This window comes from Salmo trutta, chromosome 17, assembly GCF_901001165.1.
Source record: "Salmo trutta chromosome 17, fSalTru1.1, whole genome shotgun sequence".
Classification (NCBI taxonomy): domain Eukaryota; kingdom Metazoa; phylum Chordata; class Actinopteri; order Salmoniformes; family Salmonidae; genus Salmo; species Salmo trutta.
The window spans coordinates 43,606,790-43,627,651 of record NC_042973.1 but is presented as its reverse complement, the minus strand read 5'-3'; the positions used below and the strand labels follow the sequence as shown (position 1 = coordinate 43,627,651).

Below are 20,862 nucleotides of genomic sequence, written 5' to 3'. Positions count from 1 at the left end.
AACTTATTGTGGGAAGCTTGTGGAAGGCTACCAGAAACGTTTGACCCAAATTAAACAATTTAAAGGCAATGCTACCAAATGCTAATTGAGTGTATGTAAACTTCTTACCCACTGGGAATGTGATGAAAGAAATAAAAGCTGAAATATATCATTATCTCTACTATTATTCTGACATTTCACATTTTTAAAATAAAGTGGTGAGCCTAACTGACCTAAAACAGGGAATTTTTACTTGGATTAAATGTCAGGTATTGTGAAAAAACTGAGTTTAAATATATTTGGTTAAGGTGTATGTAAACTTCCGACTTCAACTGTATATTCATTGAAATGCTAATCCTTCGCACATGAACGGCCCCTCATTCGAGAATAATTGCAAGTACATACTCACGGTGTATGTCATTGTTGTCTTCTCTGTTGAAATCTGTTTAATCTATGCATAGTCACTTTACCCCTACCTACATGTACAAATTACCTCGACTAAACTGTACCCCCGCACATTGACTCGGTATTGTTATTTTGTGTTACTTTTAATTGTTTTTTACTTTCGTTTATTTGGTAACTCTTTCTTGAACTGCATTCTTGGTCAAGGGTTTGTTAGTAACCATTTCACGGTAAGGTTTGATTGGGTAAAGTTTGATTTGATTTCTCCTTTGCTATTTATATCCTTTGCTTATCATCCATGGAACCCCTGGCCCAGGCAATTGGTTAATCGATGGAAATAACACACATTTACCTAAAATCTACTGATCATTTTACTATATCGAGGCAATGTATCTCAATCGCTCCCAAATGCATTGAAGCTCATAGATAAATTCATCTTAATCTCATATTATTAAATTAATCTGCCGCTGAAGACCCCTGAAGGAGGACTCAATCTCTACCTATAGAATCCCAATTGTTTCCCATTGTAGATATATTTCCTTGTTTAGATAAAAACGTTGACAGAAAGCTCTAATCAATTCAATCTGACCTCAGATGGACTAACATCCCAGTTCATTTAACTGGCTAAATGAATATTTTGCCAGGGCTGAATTTCTGTAGTTCAATGCTTACCATGTCTCCCCCTTCAGGCTATTGGGATAAAATCCAGTGTGGTTTCAAAATGTAAATAGAAGGTAAGCGATCCCGGAAAATTGTACAAACTTCTGGGCCAAAATTACTAAATGTATTTCTAAGTGCATGAATGTACGATGTTAGCTCCTCGAATCTCTCAATTAAGAGAGAATTGCTGTTGGCAGGTAGCACTGCCGTAAACAAACACGTTGGCTCATAATGGCAATTACGTCACTCTCCCAATTCGCCAGTGGATATACAGTTCCAGTCAAAAGTTTGGACACCTACTCATTCCAGGGATTAACTTTTTTTTTAAACAATTTTCTACACTGTAGAATAATAGAAGACAAAACTATCAAATAACACATGGAATCACGAAGTAACCAAAAAGTATATATTTTATATTCTTCAAAGTTGCCACCATGTGCCACCTTGACAGCTTTGCACACTCTTGGCATTCTCTCAACCAGCTTCATGAGGTAGTCACCTGGAATGCATTTCAATTAACAGGTGTGCCTTGTTCAAAGTTAATTTGTGTAATTTATTTCCTTAATGCATTTGAGCCAATCTGTTGCATTGTGACAAGGTAGGGGTGGTATACAGAAGATATAGCCCTATTTGGTAAAATAGTCCTTACACAGCCTGGAGGTGTTTTGGGTCATTGTCCTGTTAAAAAACAAATGATAGTGCCCCTAAGCGCAAACCAGATGGGATGGCGTATTGCTGCAGAATGCTGTGGTAGCCATGTTGGTTAACTGTGCCTTGAATTATAAATAAATCAGCGTCACCAGCAAAGCACACCCAGTGGTAGTGGTTTCTTTGCAGCAATTCAACCATGAAGGCCAGATTCACACCGTCTCCTCTGAAAAGTTTGTTGAGATGTGTCTGTTACTTGATCTCCGAAAAATTTCTTTGGGCTGCAATATGAGGGGCAGTTAATTGCAGATTTCTGAGGCTGGTAACTCTACTGAATTTATCCTCTACAGCAGAGGTAACACTGGGGCTTCCTTTCTCGTGGCATCCTCATGAGAGCCAGTTCAATCATCGCTCTTGGTTTTTGCAACCTTCATGTCTTAAAGTAATGGACTGTCATTTCTCTTTGCTTATTTGAGCTGTTCTTGCCATAATATGGACTTGGTCTTTTACCAAATAGGGCCATCTTCTATATACCCCCATACCTTGTCACAACACAACTAATTAGCACAAAGGCATTAAGGAAAGAAATTAACCAAGCACACCTGTTAATTGAAACACAATCCAGGTGACTACCTCATGAAGCTGGTTGAGAATGTAGTGTGCAAAGCTGTCAAGGCAAAAGGTGGCTACTATTAAGAACCTAAATGTTTTGATTCGTTTGACACTAAGTTACATGATTCCATGTGTTATTTCATAGTAGAATAATAGTGATGAGACAAACTATGTACAAAATAGTAAAAATAAAAACCCTTGAAAGAGTAGGTGTCTCAACTTTTGACTGGTACTGTATATTCATTTGTATTACCCCCAATGAAAAAACAAACTTGGTCACAAAGACTTCCCTGCTCCTCTCCACTCTCAAAACAACATGCTGTGGAGCAAGTAAAACTTCAAATTGACAACGCAACACGTATAGTGGAGCTGAAGTGTGATGCGGCTGCAGCTGTGGAGTGAATTGCTTATCCTTTTACGTATTGTAGACTGTAATTTCTAATTTACTATGTTTTGCATAATAAAATGAACAGCCTAAAGTAATTTATCAACATGAAGACAAACAAAAATGCAGTTCAATTGTTTAATGCGTTAACTACAGTATGCATACATACAGGAAATAAGTAGCAAGAACTAAAGGCAACTATAAAGGACTACAAAATACACACGGACCAATACATTTACAAAACATTCAAAATCCTTACAAAATGGGCTGTATTGGTCCTTTTGTTGTTCTGCAATTTGGATCTTTGTACAAATTTTAAGATTTAATTCGCCATCTTAAATTTTCCACAATTTTACAAGTGCCGGGGAGAACCTCTAACCCACTATTTAAAATGGAAAGACCATTGCCCCCACCACACCCCAAGTAGATCAAAGGAGTGAACCCATGAAAGAATCTAGTGCACTGCCTTTCTTTTCCCACTCAACAAATAAAAAATAAAAAAAAAACAGCCCTCTTTATCCACTACCTTTTAAGCCTCTGAATGCAAATAAATCAATCATCAAATATGCAAAAAATTAAATCTGTAGGAGGGAGACAGCCAGGGACCTTTGGTAGTGACTGAATGCGTGGGTACACGTCGTCTTTACATGTTAGATCATTTGTTGGACACTACATTCACATATCTGCTCGTACTATCAATCTCTCCATCTCCCTTTTAATATTTACATCGAAGCATAAAAATATTAAACAGCATGTCCAAATAACTTCTCCATAGCCAGGCCAAAACAAACTCTTAGATCCATGAGCAGCAGTCAAACTTCAAAATCAGCATTGCCAGTTCATCCAGTGCTAACAGTAATGTAGGGGGGCATCTGTGGGGTGGGTCCAGGGATGGAGGGTTTGGCCCTATTATCTCTCCTGCAGGCTGGCTGACTAACTGGCACCAGTGCCCTCCATCACCTGCTGAGCCTGCTTTTGCCCCATGCAGCACTGAGCCACTGACTGGAACAACCTGAGAGGGAGAGAGAGACAGCGGAGGGTGTTTAATCCAAGTCCTCCCATTGCAGCAATTTATCTTTGAGCGTGTTTGATATTTTTATTTTATTTTATTAAAGCAGAGCATGAACACACAACGTGCTGCTAACTGGTTATCCTCTAGCTACTACTCTGCAGGTGAAGTCATCTCAGCTGAGTGAAAAGCCAACTCTGGGAGAGAGTGAATGAGCACATACTTCTCAATCTCCGGGGCACAGTGTACAAAGTCGTGGCTCCAGAACTTGAAGGCCGGATTCTTGATGAGCTCGATGAAGGTTATGAGCAGTCCCCATGGATGAGGCCTGTTCACAATCAGCCTCTCCAGAAGAACCCTGCAAAGAGGTGCAAAATCCTGTTAACAAAGACACTTGGACAGGAAACTGATCCATAAAAATGTATGTAGTTCCACAATGTCTTCAAATGCAATTGTTCTTTGTAGAGAACAAGATTTACCTGGTAATCTGCTCCTGGATTGCCTCAGTGTTGGCCTCAGCAAACAGGTACAGCATGGTGCAGCTGAAGTAATGGGTGTGGCTGTTTGGGTAGCGCAGCTGGTTGGCGATGGCATTCAGGAAGAGATAACGCCCTGGGAACAGAGAATGATGAGAATACCACACAACGAAAAGAGAAAACTGTATGCATGTGTGTGCGCACGCATCTTACCCTCAGTGTCCAGGTCCACAGCCAGGTTCTGGAAGATGTCCATGTGGGCTGAGTGAGTGATGGTGCTCATGGAGGGGGTGCTGCCCTTGTTGTGGATGTGTGCGATGGCCTGGGTTCCCACATACAGCACCAGAGCGTTGATCAGCTGGATGTTGTAACGGTTGCCTGGCTCATTTGACACCTAGAATAGGTTGAGGGTAAAAAGGAGAACAAAATGTAAAACCCCCAACACTTGCAATTGAAGGAGACACTCGTTTTATTTCCAGATTGAATTACCTGGAACTAAATCTACAGACAGACGCACTGAAAACACCCAAGTACAATGACACTTCAGATACAACGCAAGACAAATCGACATTTGAACATTTGCGCAAAGACTCAAAACTTAACCTGTTCTAAAGATGTGTCGTTGTGCTGCAAATACTTCCAGGGACCCAGAGTGGCGCCCCCTACCTGCAGATTGCTGCGGAGCTCAGAGAGGAAGGTGACGGGGGAGCGTGTCTTCAGGTACGAGTCCAGATCCTTCTTGAACTGAGAGGGCATCACTCCGGTGAAGTTTGTAAGGATGCGCGGAGCGATGTTGATCTCGCTGAGCATGTCAACCTAGTAGACAAAGTGAAAAATAGTAATAAACATTTACAGAAAACCACAAAAAAATTGCAGTGCAATGCATTTAGGGTCTGTCATTCGGCTGTACCTTCAGATTGGGAGTGAAGGGGTCTGGAAGCCTCATGTTGCGTGGGAAGGCACTCAGAATCAGGTTGCGGAGCTGGATGCAGTTGGGCGGGATGACGTCGCAGAAACCGTAGTGGTAGTCGCACAGGAACTCTGGGAAGTCATGCAGTAGGACCAGAAGGACTCGCAGGGTACCCTGAGGTCAGAGGAAAAACATTCAGTCAAATCCAAGTCGTAGTCAGGTTACTAATGGTTTCAAGGGAAATAAACATTATGAGCCGTTTCCAAACCTTGTAGAGGATTTGCATAGGTTTGTTAAGCTCAACATTCCTCAGGAAGGGCGCCAGGTACTTGAACAGATCAATGAGAAGTTGGGCATACATGGGCCAACCCTAAGAGAAGAGAAAACAGGTTATCAATGGTTGCTATTCAGTACCAAAAACATCCACCCAAACATGGCACCGTCTTGTCACACATCAGTGACTTCTCCTTGCCTTCTGCTGTGGGGTGTGCGCCAGCATCCTGGCGATGAAGATACGGTGAGAGATCAACTCCAGCCAAGCGTAAACAAAGCCAGGGGCTTTGGTAGGCCTCAGGATGTGGAAAGTGTTGCTGTGGACAAAAATAACAAAATAGAAACATGGAAAAGGTAGACAACTCAGTATAGATGAGCACCATACATTTACAGTTAAGGAAAGTGAGCTTTAAGACATCCTGACAATCAGTGATAAATACCCCCAGTGAAAACCAACCATAGAATTCTATGCTGTATTCCACTAAGAAACGTTGGATCGCCTATGGCTTTTCTAACAGGCGTGATGGCAGCACTTACCAGAAGGCGGTGAGGGTCTGGAAGTTGATGGTCTCCAGCACATGCTCGGGGGCATTGAGCTCAAGCAACAGCATGATGAAGATGCGATGGTAAGGCAACTGCTGGAACTCAGTCTGTCTCACATCATGGTCCTGGATCAACACTCCAACCACAATACCTAGAACCTGAGAACAGTCAAGGGGACACATTGATGAGCCCAGTAATGTAATTTCCCAAGAGCCTTTATCGGAAATGTGTGACAGGTTTTAAAAGACAAAAACAACTCAGAACTATGAATTGCGTTGTCAGTTTGCTGATTTGAAATGTACGGTTGTCTTTCTGAGATATCTTTACAAAGCAGAGCGGATTCTACAGAGTCCATGGTGAGGATCCTCCTGATATTAACCTTGTTGAGCAGGTTGATCTTGGTGACGGTGTTGGTGGCCTCTCCGGAGTGCTTGACCAGCAGGGCGATGAGGCGCACAAAGGCGTCCAGGTTGTGGTAACACTTGGCCCTGATGATGGCGGCGCTGGCCGCAGGGTTGTGCTGCTGCTCGGCCTGGGCGCGGTAGCTGATCTCTACACACATCTCCGTGCACAGCCGGAAGAAACGAGTGATCAGGTCATCGGTCTTCAGAATGCCCTGCTGGTGCATCTGGGGAGGACAGTAAGTACAGTAGTGAGAATGGCCATACACGTCTAGTCATCCATAATTGAAATTGTGTATATTTTACAAAGATTTTCTTAGGATTAATATTGATGTCCAGTCTCATAACACTGCTGCTGGGTGCAGTGGTTTGGAAGAAAATGGAGTTGCTGCTATGTGCACTGCTCTAGCACTAAGGCCCCACTGTGTCAAGGCTGCAACTGGAGCTGTGCTCGTGTTGTGAAGGCAAACAGCGCTCTAACTGGCTTGGAGGAGAGAGGCAGTCGTCATAAGGCAAAGACTGTGAAACTAAAATAAACACGAGTGTGTGCTGTCCTGTACCTGGCCCACAAAGGCAGAGAAGGCCTTGGTGCTGTCCCGGCCGGCGGCTGCAGAGTGGTACAGGTTGACCCATTCCCTCAGCAGGTACTCAGCCTTCTCCCTCAGGCCTGGCGGGTCGTCGTACTCGGATGCCTGGGAGATGCCAGAGTGCATCATAAAGTTGGGTCCTCCGTGGGCCCGGTCGATCATAGCCTCGTAGTTGGAGCGGACCACGTCCATCAGCTGAGGAAGCCTTGAGGTTAAAGGACAGATATACATCAGTCAGAACTACAAATGTATGTACACCAACCACACATCTCCAGGGTCATATTCACGACGCACAAAATAGAAGAAAACTGACCGAAACAGTAAGGGACTAACTGAACTAGTCTATTAAACGCCCGTTTAAGTTTTCCGTTTCAAAAGGTTTTGCTAGAGTGTGCACTAAAGAATATGACCCAGACCAAAAAAATATTAATAGGACTTACCCCTCAGGTGCGTTGGCCCTGGAGTGGGCGCTGGTTCGCATCAGAGTCTCGATAGTGTGGAACAAGTCTGCCTCGGTAATGTGGCTCACACTGCGCTCATCCACCAACAGCAGCTTCACCAGCTGCATGGCAAACGCCACCGCCATGTAGTGCAGCCCATTCTCCATAGACTAGACAGAAACATACAGACACACGGTTGTAAGACACTAACACAGGGACGAAACACACTAAGCCATTACCCAGTTTTATAGAATTGAGACAGACTATTCACAGATTGAGTTGTGCACCCGAAAATAAACATCTCAACACTTAAAAGGTGTGTAGTGGTGTTTACCTGTGCCAGGTGCAGGTCATACTGCTGCATGTTGACCAGGTGGTTTCTGATCAGCAGCTCCACAGCCTCCACGTTGTACTTGTACTCATCACGGCACTCAATCAGGCACCTGGAACAGATCAAACATAACCCAAACGTTAACAAACATTTTGTTGATTTAGTTTCCCTTCCCCATTAAAGCCAAAAAGAATCCCATGAGTTGGTTTTAAGGGGGATACCAACCTGGTAATCTGCTTGTTGCACCACAGTGGCCCGTATGCCCGGCCATCCTGGAGGGCTTTGAGCACCAGCAGGTGGCACTCTCTGTACCGCAGAAGCAAGTCAGCATCGGCACCACTGGTTGCATCCAGCAGACCCTCCACAGCCTGGAGCGAGAGAGACAGTTAGGAAGAAAGCTTTTCTACTGAGACCTAAACTACTTGTCTATGCATGCATGTCCAATGTGACGGACTAGTCCCTGACCTTCTGCAGCAGGCCCAGAGCGGCGATGCCGTCCCGGGAGTTCCTGGCTAGGGCCACGGCCTCCAGCAGGCTGCGCAAAGCCTGGGTCTGAGGGTTCATGGCCAGCGCTGGAGGGATGGCGTGGAGGTGTTGCTCCAGGTCTGCCATGCACTTGTCATAGATCTGAGCCACGTCGTCCGTGGCCCATGCCTGTTGCTGTAATAAACACATTCATATAGTACTTGAGTAAAGTCCTTAACCTTAAAATCAGGTTGGGTTATGTCAAGATAGCAGCAAATGCAATATTGGTGAGCGCTCTTCCAGGACCAAAGAGCTTTACCTTCATGGGCTGGGCAAGGAATCCTGTGGGCTGAGACAGGTCGTTGCTGGGTAGGAAGCCTGGAACATTCCGGGCAAACTCCTCATACACCGCCAGCTGTTTGGGGTCTACGCCTCCAACCTGTGCCAGAAATATCACTCAGTAAATAGTCCAGATGCAAAAGCGATGTTTGATATCACATTCATGAAATATATATATTTTTAAATTACTGTCTGACTATACCACTACTAGGAAAGAAACCAATGGAGTGCTATAGACCAGGTGTGTTCACCTTGAGTCTGATCTGCTCTGGCATGCGCTCGGCCTGGTAGGTCAGCACAACGGGGTCACAGTAGCGACGGCCCTCCTGGCGGGCGTGCTTCCTCAGCTCAAACTCCTACAGGAGAGGAAGGGTACAGGTACAACAGTCAGCCATTAGATAAAGTACTGGAGAGTATACAGACAAGAGTAGCATCCCAGTGAGAATACGAACGTGCCTATAACTAAACTCACCGTCGCCAGCCTCTTGTCCATCTCTGGGCCAGCCTTCTCCACTGCAGTCTTCTGGATGAAGCAGCAGGCCAGCTCACAGTTGTCCTGGGCAACCCTGGCAGCAGCCTCCTCCATCATCTCTCTCTGCTGGGGGGTGGGGGCCTGGAGGGGGACAGGAGCACAGTTATAAGCAACACCACCACTAATAATATTTTACATTTTATATTGCCCTTTGTGGATTTGAAATGGGAGAGAATGAAGATGACTACCCGGAGGGCAGCGGCAAAGCTGTTCTTCAGGTTGGTGGCGATGCTCATGAGCAGGGGCTCCCGGCAGGTGATCATGGCCATGCCGGCGGTCAGGTTGCGCATCATATGATGAGCTGCCACACGCATGCGCGACTCCTCCGAGTCCAGAGCAAAGTCCTTCCTGACGATCTGCTCGCAGGTGGTCATGGCGATCTTAATGGAGCGGTCCACTACGGGGTGGACGAGCTCTTGCACGGCCCGCTCAATGGACTGTCTCACACACTGTTTGAGCTGAGGGTGGGCTTGAAGCAAGGGGATCTGCAGGGAGTGAAGCGTGTTAGTACCGCCACAACTCAAAAGACTTACCATGTGTATTCGTCACAAGGTGTTTGAGTGAAGGTGCTACTTACGTTGATGTTAATATTGATGTGAGGGGCTAGCCCTGCAAGGGCGTACACATTGATGTCATGATAGCTAAACTGCGGGGTAGGGGGCCCAGTAGCTGAGCAAGTGGTGGTCGGGGCGGGAGTGGATGGTGCAGCTGCAAATGGAAGAAAGTCTCCTGTTGGTTACAAAACACTATTGTGATTAAAATACAGGAAAAAGGAGCTCAAGCGCAGCGGCTCGAACAAAGCAAAAAAAGAAAACGGGTTAAATATTCTTGGCCAAACACTACAAATCCAGGTTGTCATTCTACATTCAAATGATTGAACTTATGATGGGCTAAAATCTTATTCAACAATTGTGTTTAAATATTAACATTTCAATCAATATACATGAGGACATTCAGATTAAACAAACATTTGAAATAAAATTGATAGAAAGATATCCACACACCGACAAGGGGCATCCCAGTTTGAAAGTGCTGGATACCTGTGCTAACAATAGGGATCATTTCTTCAGGGGGCTTGGCCTCTTTCTTTGGTGCAGAGAGCTGCTCCTCCAGACTCTTCAACTTGTCTTTGTCTTTCAGCAGGGTGCCAGGCTTCAGGTCGTTGATGTCCAGTGATAAGTTCTTACACAGCACCTCAATCTCAAACTTTAAGTTCAGCTGTAGTAGGGAAAGAATCACAATGACAATCAGTATGTGAAAAGTCAAAAAACGTGTTAAAAACATGTCGATACTGGTGGATAAAAGAGAAAGGGTTCCCGGACCTTCAGATCATGTTCCGTATGCAACTCTGCCAGAACATTCATGATGGCCATGGTCCAGGGATTCTGAGGTCGGAAGATCTGAGAACACATTTAACCTGCTCTTAAAACAATGAAATAAGGCATAACAGCGAGAAAAAAAAGGTGTGCAAATACATAACTCCAGAGGGCACAAATAATTTACCCAGAGAGCCATTTGGTCCTAAACAATTTTTTTTAACCAAATAGTATTTTTAGGAGCAAAAATAGTACACACATACTTTGAGCCTCTTTGCTTCTTCTGGAGATGGGCTATAATACTGCCTATAATGGTCTACATCATCTAGTTCTGGCTGGCTCCCTGTCTGCTGCTGTAGGTATTCTGCCTGGAAGGACTGGCTCCCTGTCAGCTCCGGTAGGTACTCTGCCTGATGGGACTGAGTCAGTCTTAGGGCCCATAGTTTATCTTGACCATGGGACATGACCAGGAAAAACTAGTACCTAGTTCAACTCCAGACCCAACCATATTGTCTGTCTCGCTATTCCTGCAGGTCCTGCCTGCCGGGGTTGGCACTGTCTGTGCTGGGCCTAAGCTCAATTTGTCATTATCACTTTGATAACATTGCTAAAGTTGTTCCCTAGAAATTAATGTGAATTCAGATACCTATTGATACATTTGAAAATGCTTGTGAGATGAGGTCTTACCACGCTACGCAAACTGGATTCCAGGACTTTGGCCACAAACGGGACCACATACAGTAGCTCCTGCTGCCCCTTGACATAGGCTTCTAACAAGAGGGATTTCACCTCCAAATCCTTAAAGAAATGTTTTACAAAAAAGGCAGGTTAAACAACAAAATACCATCTAGGGGCACAGTTACAAGCGTTTGGTTATTTGTTGGGAGGAAAACAAATGGAAAGTTCTATACAGGCCAACATTTAAAGGTGAGGAAATGTACTCACCGTGTACAGGATGGGCTTGTTTTTAGCCAGAGTGATCATGCCAAGCCAGTGGCCCAAATTCTTCAGTAGGGATCGATCAGAGAAGTTTGCAGCTGCCTTATCAGAGGTAAGGAGAACCTGACACATGGAGAGAGAAAAGGCTAGTGTTTAAGTAGCTCTCTTAAATGTGATATGAGTTTACACATTTTCCATAAATGTTGTTTATCAAGGTGAATAATCACAAACCTTGATGTTTCTGTAAGTTTCATTCAGAACCATTTTGACAAACTCAGGGTTCTTCAGGGTGTCTAGAAAGTTGGAGTATAGGCTGTGGAAGTTGGGCTCGATGCTGACCCTCTTCATGACAAGATACTGGGAGACCCAGGGCATAAACTCCTCTTTCACAGTTTCCTTTAACTCCTCAACCTTTGGAGTTGGAGGAAAATACACAAGCATTTGTAAAATTACAGAAAGGTATTTAAATTGACCAAAACCAAGATGTTTAATATAGCAGTGGCAACATATGACCAAGTAGTAAGCAAACAAAAATATATCTCTATGACCCACCTTCTGTGTCATGTTGGATTGTGACAGGTTATTGAAGATAAAAGCAATTTTCTCTTGAACATTTTCTGGGGGTTCCACAATCCTCTCAGTTTGGTCTGTTGCTACCAGCAGAGTGTCAATGTTTGTGGTGTTGATGGAGGGCTGAAATTAATAGATTAGAATATACACTCAGAACAAAAGTTTTACAATATTCTAACCTCCACTTTGGAAATCATAACTTTACACTACCTCAAATTCCCATAACATTATTACTTACAGTGCATCCTGGCCAAACAATCACAAGTATAGTAATTATTTCTTCAATGACGGCATTAGAAACAAATTCTCATTCTCTTAGGCCTGTCCCATTTGCTTGAATTTTTTATTTTTTCCCCCTAGTTTTTGCTCCCCTTGTGTGTGCGCGAGCGGGCACACAAAAATGAGCAGCATATCGTTGTAGAAATTAGGGAACCCTCCTCACGGAACTGTTAAGTGTTTCCATTGACAATGAAACTATAGCAACGCAGAAAACAAACACTGAAGCACTGGCATCATTTCACATGGCCAGCTAAAAACATAGGCATATGGTGCAATCGTCTCACAGGTACTCACCGGCACATCCTTCTTGAAGCTGCCAGGGGTAGGTCGGGTGATGGTAGTGGTTTTGGCGACAGTGGTGGTGGCAGTAGCTGTGGTGACCAGGGTGCTGGGCTGTCCAGGCTGGGGGGCTTTGGGAGGCTGCGACTGGGCCTGAGCTTGAGCCAACGCCAGGCTTCCAGGGGTGGTGATGGATCCTTGCATCTTCACTGGAGGATCCCGTGACTGTTGGCCATACTCAATATACTGCACGCACAGGATATTCGAAAGTGCCAGAGCGAGAGACTTATTTATCGTGAAGTAGAATCCGCACCTCTGGCTAAGGTGGTGCGGAGATCAGTATAAAGACAAGGTACATGTACAGATGAAGAATGACAAATTGTCTCAAATACACAGGAAATCCAATTACCTCTTGTAAATGAAGGGGGAATTGCAGAAAGTGGCCGATCGAGGCCAAGTGCTGACAATATTGTGGATAGTCCTTCAGCCTAGAGAGGGAAAGATCAAATTAGCCCTACTGCAGATCACAGATCATTTGAATCATAGATGCACAACATTCTATAGCAACATGCACATATTCAGTGTGGAATTCCATCAAACATATGAAGAAAAATAAGTCCATACCTATTTTTGAATCTATCTAGAGCAGCGATTCCAAAGTAATACATTTTGGATCCAAATGGCTTCCTTAAGGCTTCAAGGACATATCTGAGGGCCAGTCCAAGGGCCATGTATGTGACAAGACCCTTCTCGATGATCCCCCCGAACAGGCAGGCGGTGATGTGCAGCTCCTTGTCGGGGTACTGGGGGAAGAAACGGTACTCCTCGAACAAATTCCTCAGCATACAGTTAAAGACCTCCCGCTCTCGCTTGATGGTGGAGTCCTTGAACCTCTGTAACATCTCCAGCACCTGCAAAGAGAGGGGTGCCATGGCTTAAACAGCTGTCAGCTTGAGGATAAACACCATCACTGGGTCAGTGCCTGAAACAACCTACAGACTATTTTACTCAGGGACTCACCTCATCAACAGACATGGTGGGGTGTGGGGGGTGGTTGTAGATGCGCTGGAAGTAACTGTTAGCCTCATCGTCAATCTCCTTACTAAAGTGCTGGTTAGCCTCGGGCCACACCTGAGATAGGTCAGCTAGGAAAAAGGTCAGACTAAATCAAACAATACTGCCATAGAAAACCCTTTGGAACTATTTCAATAGTGATCAATTGCAGCAAATAAAACATTTGTCAAGTAATTCAAAACAAGCTTAGGAAGTTTTTCACTATCAAACCAATAAACGCCACACAAAAAAACATATGTACAAAGATTGTATCAAAAATCCAAGTTCAAATTCCTGTCAATTAGGAGCATAAGAATTTGCCAATTTGTGTTTAATGGAAGACTGACCTGTATTTCCTCTGATTCAATGTGTGAAAGACACTGTTTTTCTTCCCAGATTGTACTCAATGTTTTTAGATGAGAAATGTTAAAGTAATCAACTCCAGGAAAACCACATTACTTCAAGAGCCCATTAGGAGATATTAAGAGAACGTTTTGGGAGGAAATACAGTTGAGGCGCCTAGCACACTCAGTCACACCACCACCACTTACAGGCCTTCATCTTACTCTGCTGAAAGGTGGTCGGATTCAGGCCCGGTGTGCTCATCTTCCTCGTCCCAAACGGATCGCTGCTCACCGCTGGCATTCCAAGACCAGAACCGATGCCTGATCCCAGAGGACCTAGACAAAAAGAAAAACAAGTTCAGTTGTCCATTATATTGTAATCAAAACACTATGAAATGATCTCTATGGCAGGTTCTCTACTCATACCTGTGTTACCTAGCTGTGAAGAGAGGCTTCCAATCCCCCCAAATGGTGTGCTGGGGTTGGGGTTGGACAGTGGAGGGAAGGCCTTAGCTGGGGACTGGGGGTTGCTGAAGGCAGAGCCCAGCGGGGTAGGGAAGCCCTGCATGCTCTGTGTGTGAGAGGTGGCAGAGCTGCTCAGGTTCAGCGAACCCATGGCTGTCAGGGGATCCATCTAGAACACAGAATGGAATAAATGTAAATTCAGGGGATGATGAAAGTACAATGTTTCTAGCCGATACACATTACCCAATAACAGTGTTAGAGAACATAGATGCAATGCCCTTCACCTGGAGAGGAGACACCGATACCTGCACAGGGGAAATGGCGTCTAGACTGCTGGTGCTGGGAGCACGTCCCTTTGGCATGACCCCCGGTGGTGGCTGGCGGGCTTTGTTCATGACGTTGCTACAGTTGGCAACCATGGTCAAGATAGTCTCAGAGAGCTCTTGAGACACACTCCTGAAAAATACATCAATTATTTAACTATATGACCTTGTTTCATATTTAGAAAGATAATTAATTTCAAGTTCATGTTGTATTATGGAAACTAGACCTTTTGGCACAACCATATAATATGATTGAAGTAATGAAAGGGAGCATACCGGTCACAAATGTGATCATAGGTCTAATGATTCAACCTCTGATGGAAACACAGTAAACTCACCCTGCACAGGACTGCAGACAGCCCAGCATGGTAGCCATCGTTTCCGGGGGGAGCTGGGCGCTTTTGGGCTGGTCCTTCTCTGGGGCCAGACCACCCATAATAGAGGGACAGCGTCTTTTCAGGAACGTTACACATGCCTGGATGAAGGGCTCCTAGAACGGCAAACAGGTCAATAACTGTCATACACTATATCCAAGTAACTTTTGTAGCATGTGCATGTATAATTGTTGTAAATTAAAGGCTCAACTCACGCCACCCACCCCGTGCTCTCGGATTTTGTCAGTCAGCCATTTGTCAAGTTTGAGGTATTCACGGCGAGAGGCAAGTGCAGCAAGGTCAATAACAAAGGCAAATGGAGTACCATTTAGCAGCATTGAAAGAGACTGAAAAACAAGAGGAACCGTTTGGATATTGCAACAAAAAAAGTTTGCAAAGTGGCCTTGTACAAAACTATAAACTTTTCATTATATTTCCTTAAGACCATCCCTGATCTCTACCTTCAAGTCCTGGGCCACATCCAGGATGCGGGACAGCTTGGCCTGGTCGTACTGCTCTCCTCTCATGTACCACTCTGCCATCGAGTGCATGATCAGCTGACGGATAGAGGGGGACTGGCCCTGTCCGTGCCACGCGTAGTGCAAGATGATGGCGGAGTTGGGGTGGTTGCCCAGGAAGATGGGCATGAGGGTGGAGATGAGCTCATGGCGCAGGGTGTGCCAGGAGGTGCTGATCTGCAGCAGTGCCAGCACCAACATGTCAGGACAGTGTTTGATGGGGAAACTGAAGAGCTGCTTCACCTGCTCGTACTGGCCCACCTCAGAGAGGCGCAGGAGGCTCTCCACCAGGTCCAGGCTCTTCCTGTGTGGCGAAAAATCACAAACAAAGACCATCAGATATGGCATGACATGTGACTAATAATTCATGTAAAGGAGTATCTGGAACTGTGGTGGTCAGGAGGGGTGTGTTTCACCCACCAGGTGGCTATCTCCCTGTTATCGTCCTCGGGTGGCGCCTTCAGTATGTCGATAGCTACAGTGTGGCAGGGGTAGTCAGCGAAGCAGAACACATCTGGGCTCATGAGGGAGTGCTGAATGAATGACAGCTGGAACAGAGGGGAGTGAGAAAGGTCAGGAGGGCTGAGGAGGAAGTCCAGCAGTGGGACAAGAGCCCAAAGCGTTGAGTGTGTGGTCATTTTTACACAACAATGATCCCCTCTTCCTTACCTGTCCCTCAGCATGCTTCCAGGGCCGGTAGATGAGATCGACAGGGAACACCTCCATACCCAGGCCCCTCTGGATCCCATACACCACCATCTGAAGTCCCTTACTGTCCCGGATCATAAAGCCAGGGTGATCGAGCTCGTAGGTCACCTCTTTGAAGTTCAGATTGGGGTTCTTAAATATAAAACGGAAGTGTTATGTACAAAGTTTAAGACGAGAATGGCCAACTGAAGGGAAATATCAAGTAATTCCACTATAACTTACAACTTCTTTGACCACGTCAATCAGAACTTCTACATTCCAAGTGTGGGCCTGAGAACCATCACTTTTGTCCTTTCCATCACTCCAAATGCCACTGCCCGGAGCAGAGATGGACTGAGGAAGATGTAAAGAATGCATTAGTATATAAAGAAAGTAGTTTCAGGATTTTTTTTTTACAGAGCTTTGAGGTTTATTAAGTTACTATCAGGTCAACCCTCACCTGTAGGGGGATTCCATCAGACAAGCCAGAGTGGGTACGAGCCATCATCCCCAGGACCCTGGCCACCTGGCTGGCAGTAACCTCTCGCACCCCATACTGCAGAATTATGTTGCGGCATTCATCAAGACTGAGAAAGAGCAAAACAGTACATTAACAGGGGTAACAGTCATTCAATTCCTTCTGTTGTGGTGGTTATGTATGACACCAAAAGTGACTCAAATATAATTTGTAATGGGCATTTCAGTTACTAAATAATCACCTTGCACAAAAGCCATAGCCAACTTCCTGCATGAACTCTGCAAGAGAACTCTCCATCATGGTCTTGGCTAACTCTCCCGAGTCTGGCAGAATCCTGTCCATCAGAATGTCCCGTTTTTCAGGGTACAGCAGCGGTGCAAGCACCACAGGGCAGCGCGCCTGCGGGAAATCTGAAACACACAGACAACATTTAACTGATGGGGCAACAATGTTGTGAATGAAGGAAGAGTTTACATTACTTAATAATTTACATTTCCCTTCAAGTAGCACGTTTATACCCCTCACCTCTGCACAGTGTCTTGAGGAAAGCGTTAATCTGCTCTTGTCCGACGCCACTGGCTCCCTTCTGGCCAAACAGAAGATGGGAGAGGAGCAGGTGCAGGACCTCTATGGCAATATCTTGGAAGCCACCTTCCTGGTTAACGCCAAGGTCCGCGTCCACGTACGAGCGGAGGAGATCAGGGAGCTTTTGTTTGACGAACTGCGCGGCTAAAAAAAGATGGGGAAATATTTAAAAGAAATACTTGCTTAGATACAGCAATTACAGAATAACTTGATCCCCCCAACACACAGATAAAACATTGCACGTTTTCAAGTCAGCTGGTATAGTCAAAAGATTAAATATAAAAATTTACCAAAACCACGAAGGTCTGCGTTGCACGAATTGAGCAAAGCAAGGCCAAATATCACCTTGGGGGAAAAAAGACAAGATTTTTTTCTCCCCTACTGCAATAATTATTTTTATCTGATAACATACATTTCCATACAGACTTAATTCTCTAGAACATAACTACTTACTTCTTGAACCTTGCTTAGCTTGAGAACTTTACTCAACTGAGTAAACAAGTGGGACGACGGCTTCAAACTCTGAAAATGATAACGGTTGAGAAAATATTCAACAGTTATTCTGATGCAGACAGTAATTTTGGGACATGAAGCAAGGCATAACTTGGACCCACTCCATCACTGCAGAAAATGTACACAATCTTTCTGTTTGCAGAAATCTTTTACAAAGGTGAGTGAGAAAATAAGCACATATGCCTCCTACCTTCTGGTAGTGCAAAGGATTGTCGATGGCGTAGCAAAGTGTTGAAATAAAATTAGGCTTTGAAATCAGTGAAACACACTCCTGGATCAGAAACTGTATCATGGGCAAGTGGACAAACAAAGGTAAAAGGGAGAGGGGACATAAAATAGGTTAAGGACAAAATAGGCACGCAAAGTCACTTTCTAAAACAATAAGGGAAGACAAACTGACAATATCAATGACGATTAGGAAAACTACACAGTGGTGCATTCAGAGTTCACATATTCCTAGCGCTGTGATATCTAAGCATTTTCCGGTTCATAAGAGACCATTAATCCTCAGAGCTAAATCAGTTGAAGTCTAGCCACTGGTGTAATAAGTATAACTAATCAAAAATTACCTGATGAAAATCTTTGCCACTGCTTTTACCATCACCACTGAAATCCACATGGGAGAAGAGACAGCGTAATAAATGCCTGTCCGCCTCAGGGCCGTGACGATTCACAATCTGTTAGGACAGAAAACGCATTCACCAAAAGAACAACAGGTTGGCCGGCACAACCAAAATACTATTGACAAGATAACTCAGACCTAATGCAATTCTGAACCACAGAATCATATTTGTTTTACAATCATTTCTGAAATGTGATATCTAATAAAAATGTGCCTATCTACATCATAAAATCTACTTAGCTATAGCCCTGCAAAGCTCTAAATTTGTGAAAAATGTGTACTGTTTTGTAGTGTCCCAACTCCAAAACTGGAAATACAACAATGGAAAATTACAATTTGTGAGCATAATACTACATGCTACTCACATGCTGTATTTCCTGCTGGCTGGCTCTGTAGTTTTTCTTTGTTAAATTGTCCACCAGGTAGCTGATTTGAGACAAAGCCAGCGAGAGCGAGTCAAGATTCATTGCTGGTTGGGGCGGAAGCAGGCGGCCGTGCCCGGCGCAAAATCACCATTATTCCCCTTTAGTCACTTCAGTGATAAGATACTTCTGCCCCCCCCCAGGTGTGAAAAATGTCTGTTTTAAAACAAGCTTCTTCTGTCAATGGATCTTGATACAAGGTAAAGTCCCTCAGTGCAAAATCAAGTTCAGCATCTGAAAATATCCAAGAGAGAAAAGTAGTTAATACAGCTGCAATCTGCAATACAGTTCTACATATAGAAAAATGTGTGGTAAAGTATTCCAAAATATTGGAGCAAATACTACACCAAAAGCGCTTAACGACGTACAACTGCCATGGGTAATAACCCCCATTGGGCCTACTACTCACCTGGAGTAATCCTGATTCATACGGCTGCGTAACACTAAACAAAACCGAAACACAGCTAGCTACCTTGAAACTGACATGTAAGAAAGTCACCATGACAGTTTGCACAAACAAATGATAAATGTTTGCCAAAACTCTTTCCCAACGTCGCTCTAGTATCAGTGTCACGAGAGTCGGGCCTTGACTTCTGCACACCCACTACTCCCAGTTCAATCAGCATCGTGTGAGCTGATATTTATGCGGATGATTAACTATCTTTATGTTCTACACTGGCAACGCATGGTTAATCAATGAATAAACAAGCTAAAGTCGTTGGGAATTTGTTTACGTTATTTGGCTAGCTAATGCTAGTTATAGTAATTACAAACGTTAGATATGTTTTCAGTGTCCTAGCAATAATGCAAATAGTTAGCTACTATAGCTTAGCGAGACAATACTAACGGCAACTAGCTAGCTAAGTTAAAAGTAGTTTGCGTGGGTGTCATCTAAAAACATTTCTTCCGTAACCGTCCACGTAGCCAACTTATGGGTTAACGTTAGCTAACCTTATTTTTTTGCCAGTTAACAGATAACGTTACCGCTAGCTATCTTGGGCAACATAACTTGGCTCACGTTAACTAATAATACCAACGGTCACGTTAGCCATGATTGCTAACTGTATAATTGACCTGACCACACACTAGCAAGTATCATTTGTTAACGTTAACCATCTGACAGCAACAAGCTAACTTACCCATTGAGACAAAGAGCTAGCCAACTAACGGTAGCTAAGCACATTTTGGAGCTAACTTAACTGGATGTGACCAACGTCAGCCAGGCTACAGACAGTAACGTTAACTCTCACAAGGCCGTAATGTTAGGCTGTTTTTCTGTAGCTGGCTGGTTAATATTTGTTACCGTTGCAAATCCAACAATTCTATACAGTAAAAACTAACGTTAGCTCATTGATCAATTTAGTAGCGAGCGATTATGCTATTGTCCATGGAAATAGTCAATAAAATCTCTAGTTACAGTAGTAAGTTACTAGTATTACTGAGTAGTTAGTTACGTTAACTCAACGCCTAGCTAACACATTACCTAAATGTAGCTACCGTTAGCTAACTGGCTAGCTAGATGACCTAGCCATGTATGGCCAGGTAGTACTATAGCTAGTTAACGTTAGCGCTATCAAAGATAATGTAACGTTACTAGTAGTTAGCTAGATCAGACGTTGGCATGAACATGTCGTTGTCAATGTGCACCATCCACGGGATAGAAATAATTACCGTTAACGTTAGCTAACTTAAATACGAATGGACATTTTCACTAGCAAACCAACTCTGCTTTTTGACATGGACCATCAAACAGAGCTAACGTTAGCTGCAAAGACAACTTCAGCCAACGCTAGCCAGTTTTTATTTTCTTAGCGAACGTTACAGTAGTTAGCCATGACGCCTAACGGCTAGTTGCACAATTGCTATCGTACTAATGTCTTGATTTGAATAAATATCACCGATTGTTACAAAAAATAAAAAAATATTCAACTTACCATGGTCCCTAAAATGTATTTGTGATGTTCATTCCTTTGGGTTTCTGCGCCCAAACTTGATTAATTAAAAGGGTTGCTCTCCTTCCAGTTCGGTTAAATTTTTCAAAATAAAATGGCGACTGTCATCTCCGCGCGCACACAGTGCAGTCTGCACTTTAGTGCTCGAGCC

The 20,862-nt window shown here is 44.1% G+C and overlaps 1 protein-coding gene across 16 annotated transcripts; it reads right to left on the bottom strand.

Moving 5' to 3' along the window:
- Positions 1-2,810: 2,810 nt before the first annotated feature.
- On the bottom strand, positions 2,811-20,862 carry LOC115152241 (CCR4-NOT transcription complex subunit 1). 16 transcript variants are annotated; one of them, XM_029696889.1, is made up of 48 exons: positions 20,694-20,862; positions 18,703-18,993; positions 18,285-18,392; positions 17,906-17,998; positions 17,656-17,724; positions 17,493-17,547; positions 17,143-17,346; positions 16,859-17,027; positions 16,600-16,726; positions 16,383-16,493; positions 16,122-16,292; positions 15,873-16,000; positions 15,396-15,756; positions 15,150-15,281; positions 14,899-15,050; positions 14,522-14,693; positions 14,199-14,406; positions 13,980-14,108; positions 13,396-13,520; positions 13,000-13,286; positions 12,785-12,863; positions 12,391-12,630; positions 11,800-11,940; positions 11,479-11,658; positions 11,254-11,370; positions 10,996-11,106; positions 10,315-10,392; positions 9,997-10,210; positions 9,570-9,721; positions 9,181-9,477; positions 8,933-9,073; positions 8,712-8,816; positions 8,441-8,560; positions 8,122-8,316; positions 7,882-8,024; positions 7,660-7,768; positions 7,326-7,495; positions 6,859-7,090; positions 6,277-6,525; positions 5,892-6,055; positions 5,554-5,671; positions 5,350-5,451; positions 5,082-5,255; positions 4,775-4,987; positions 4,385-4,565; positions 4,175-4,307; positions 3,919-4,053; positions 2,811-3,698 (listed from the first exon to the last, which is right to left on the bottom strand). In XM_029696889.1, exons 2-48 carry the CDS (start codon positions 18,802-18,804, stop codon positions 3,620-3,622), a joined length of 7,275 nt encoding a protein of 2,424 aa, XP_029552749.1. In that variant the 5' UTR covers positions 18,805-18,993; positions 20,694-20,862; the 3' UTR covers positions 2,811-3,619. The 16 variants fall into 16 exon arrangements, with proteins under 16 accessions (XP_029552749.1, XP_029552761.1, XP_029552755.1 ...); XM_029696901.1 differs by having other exon boundaries at positions 4,838-4,987; XM_029696895.1 differs by having other exon boundaries at positions 9,570-9,700.

Excerpts from the sequence above, each read along its gene's own strand:
- LOC115152241 (XM_029696889.1), bottom strand. The coding sequence starts at position 18,804 with ATGAATCTTGACTCGCTCTCGCTGGCTTTGTCTCAAATCAGCTACCTG. Across the intron at positions 16,293-16,382 it reads TTGACGTGGTCAAAGAAGTT|AACCCCAATCTGAACTTCAA; the intron begins GTAAGTTATAGT and ends TTTATATTTAAG. Across the intron at positions 13,287-13,395 it reads CCACCATGTCTGTTGATGAG|GTGCTGGAGATGTTACAGAG; the intron begins GTGAGTCCCTGA and ends CTCTCTTTGCAG.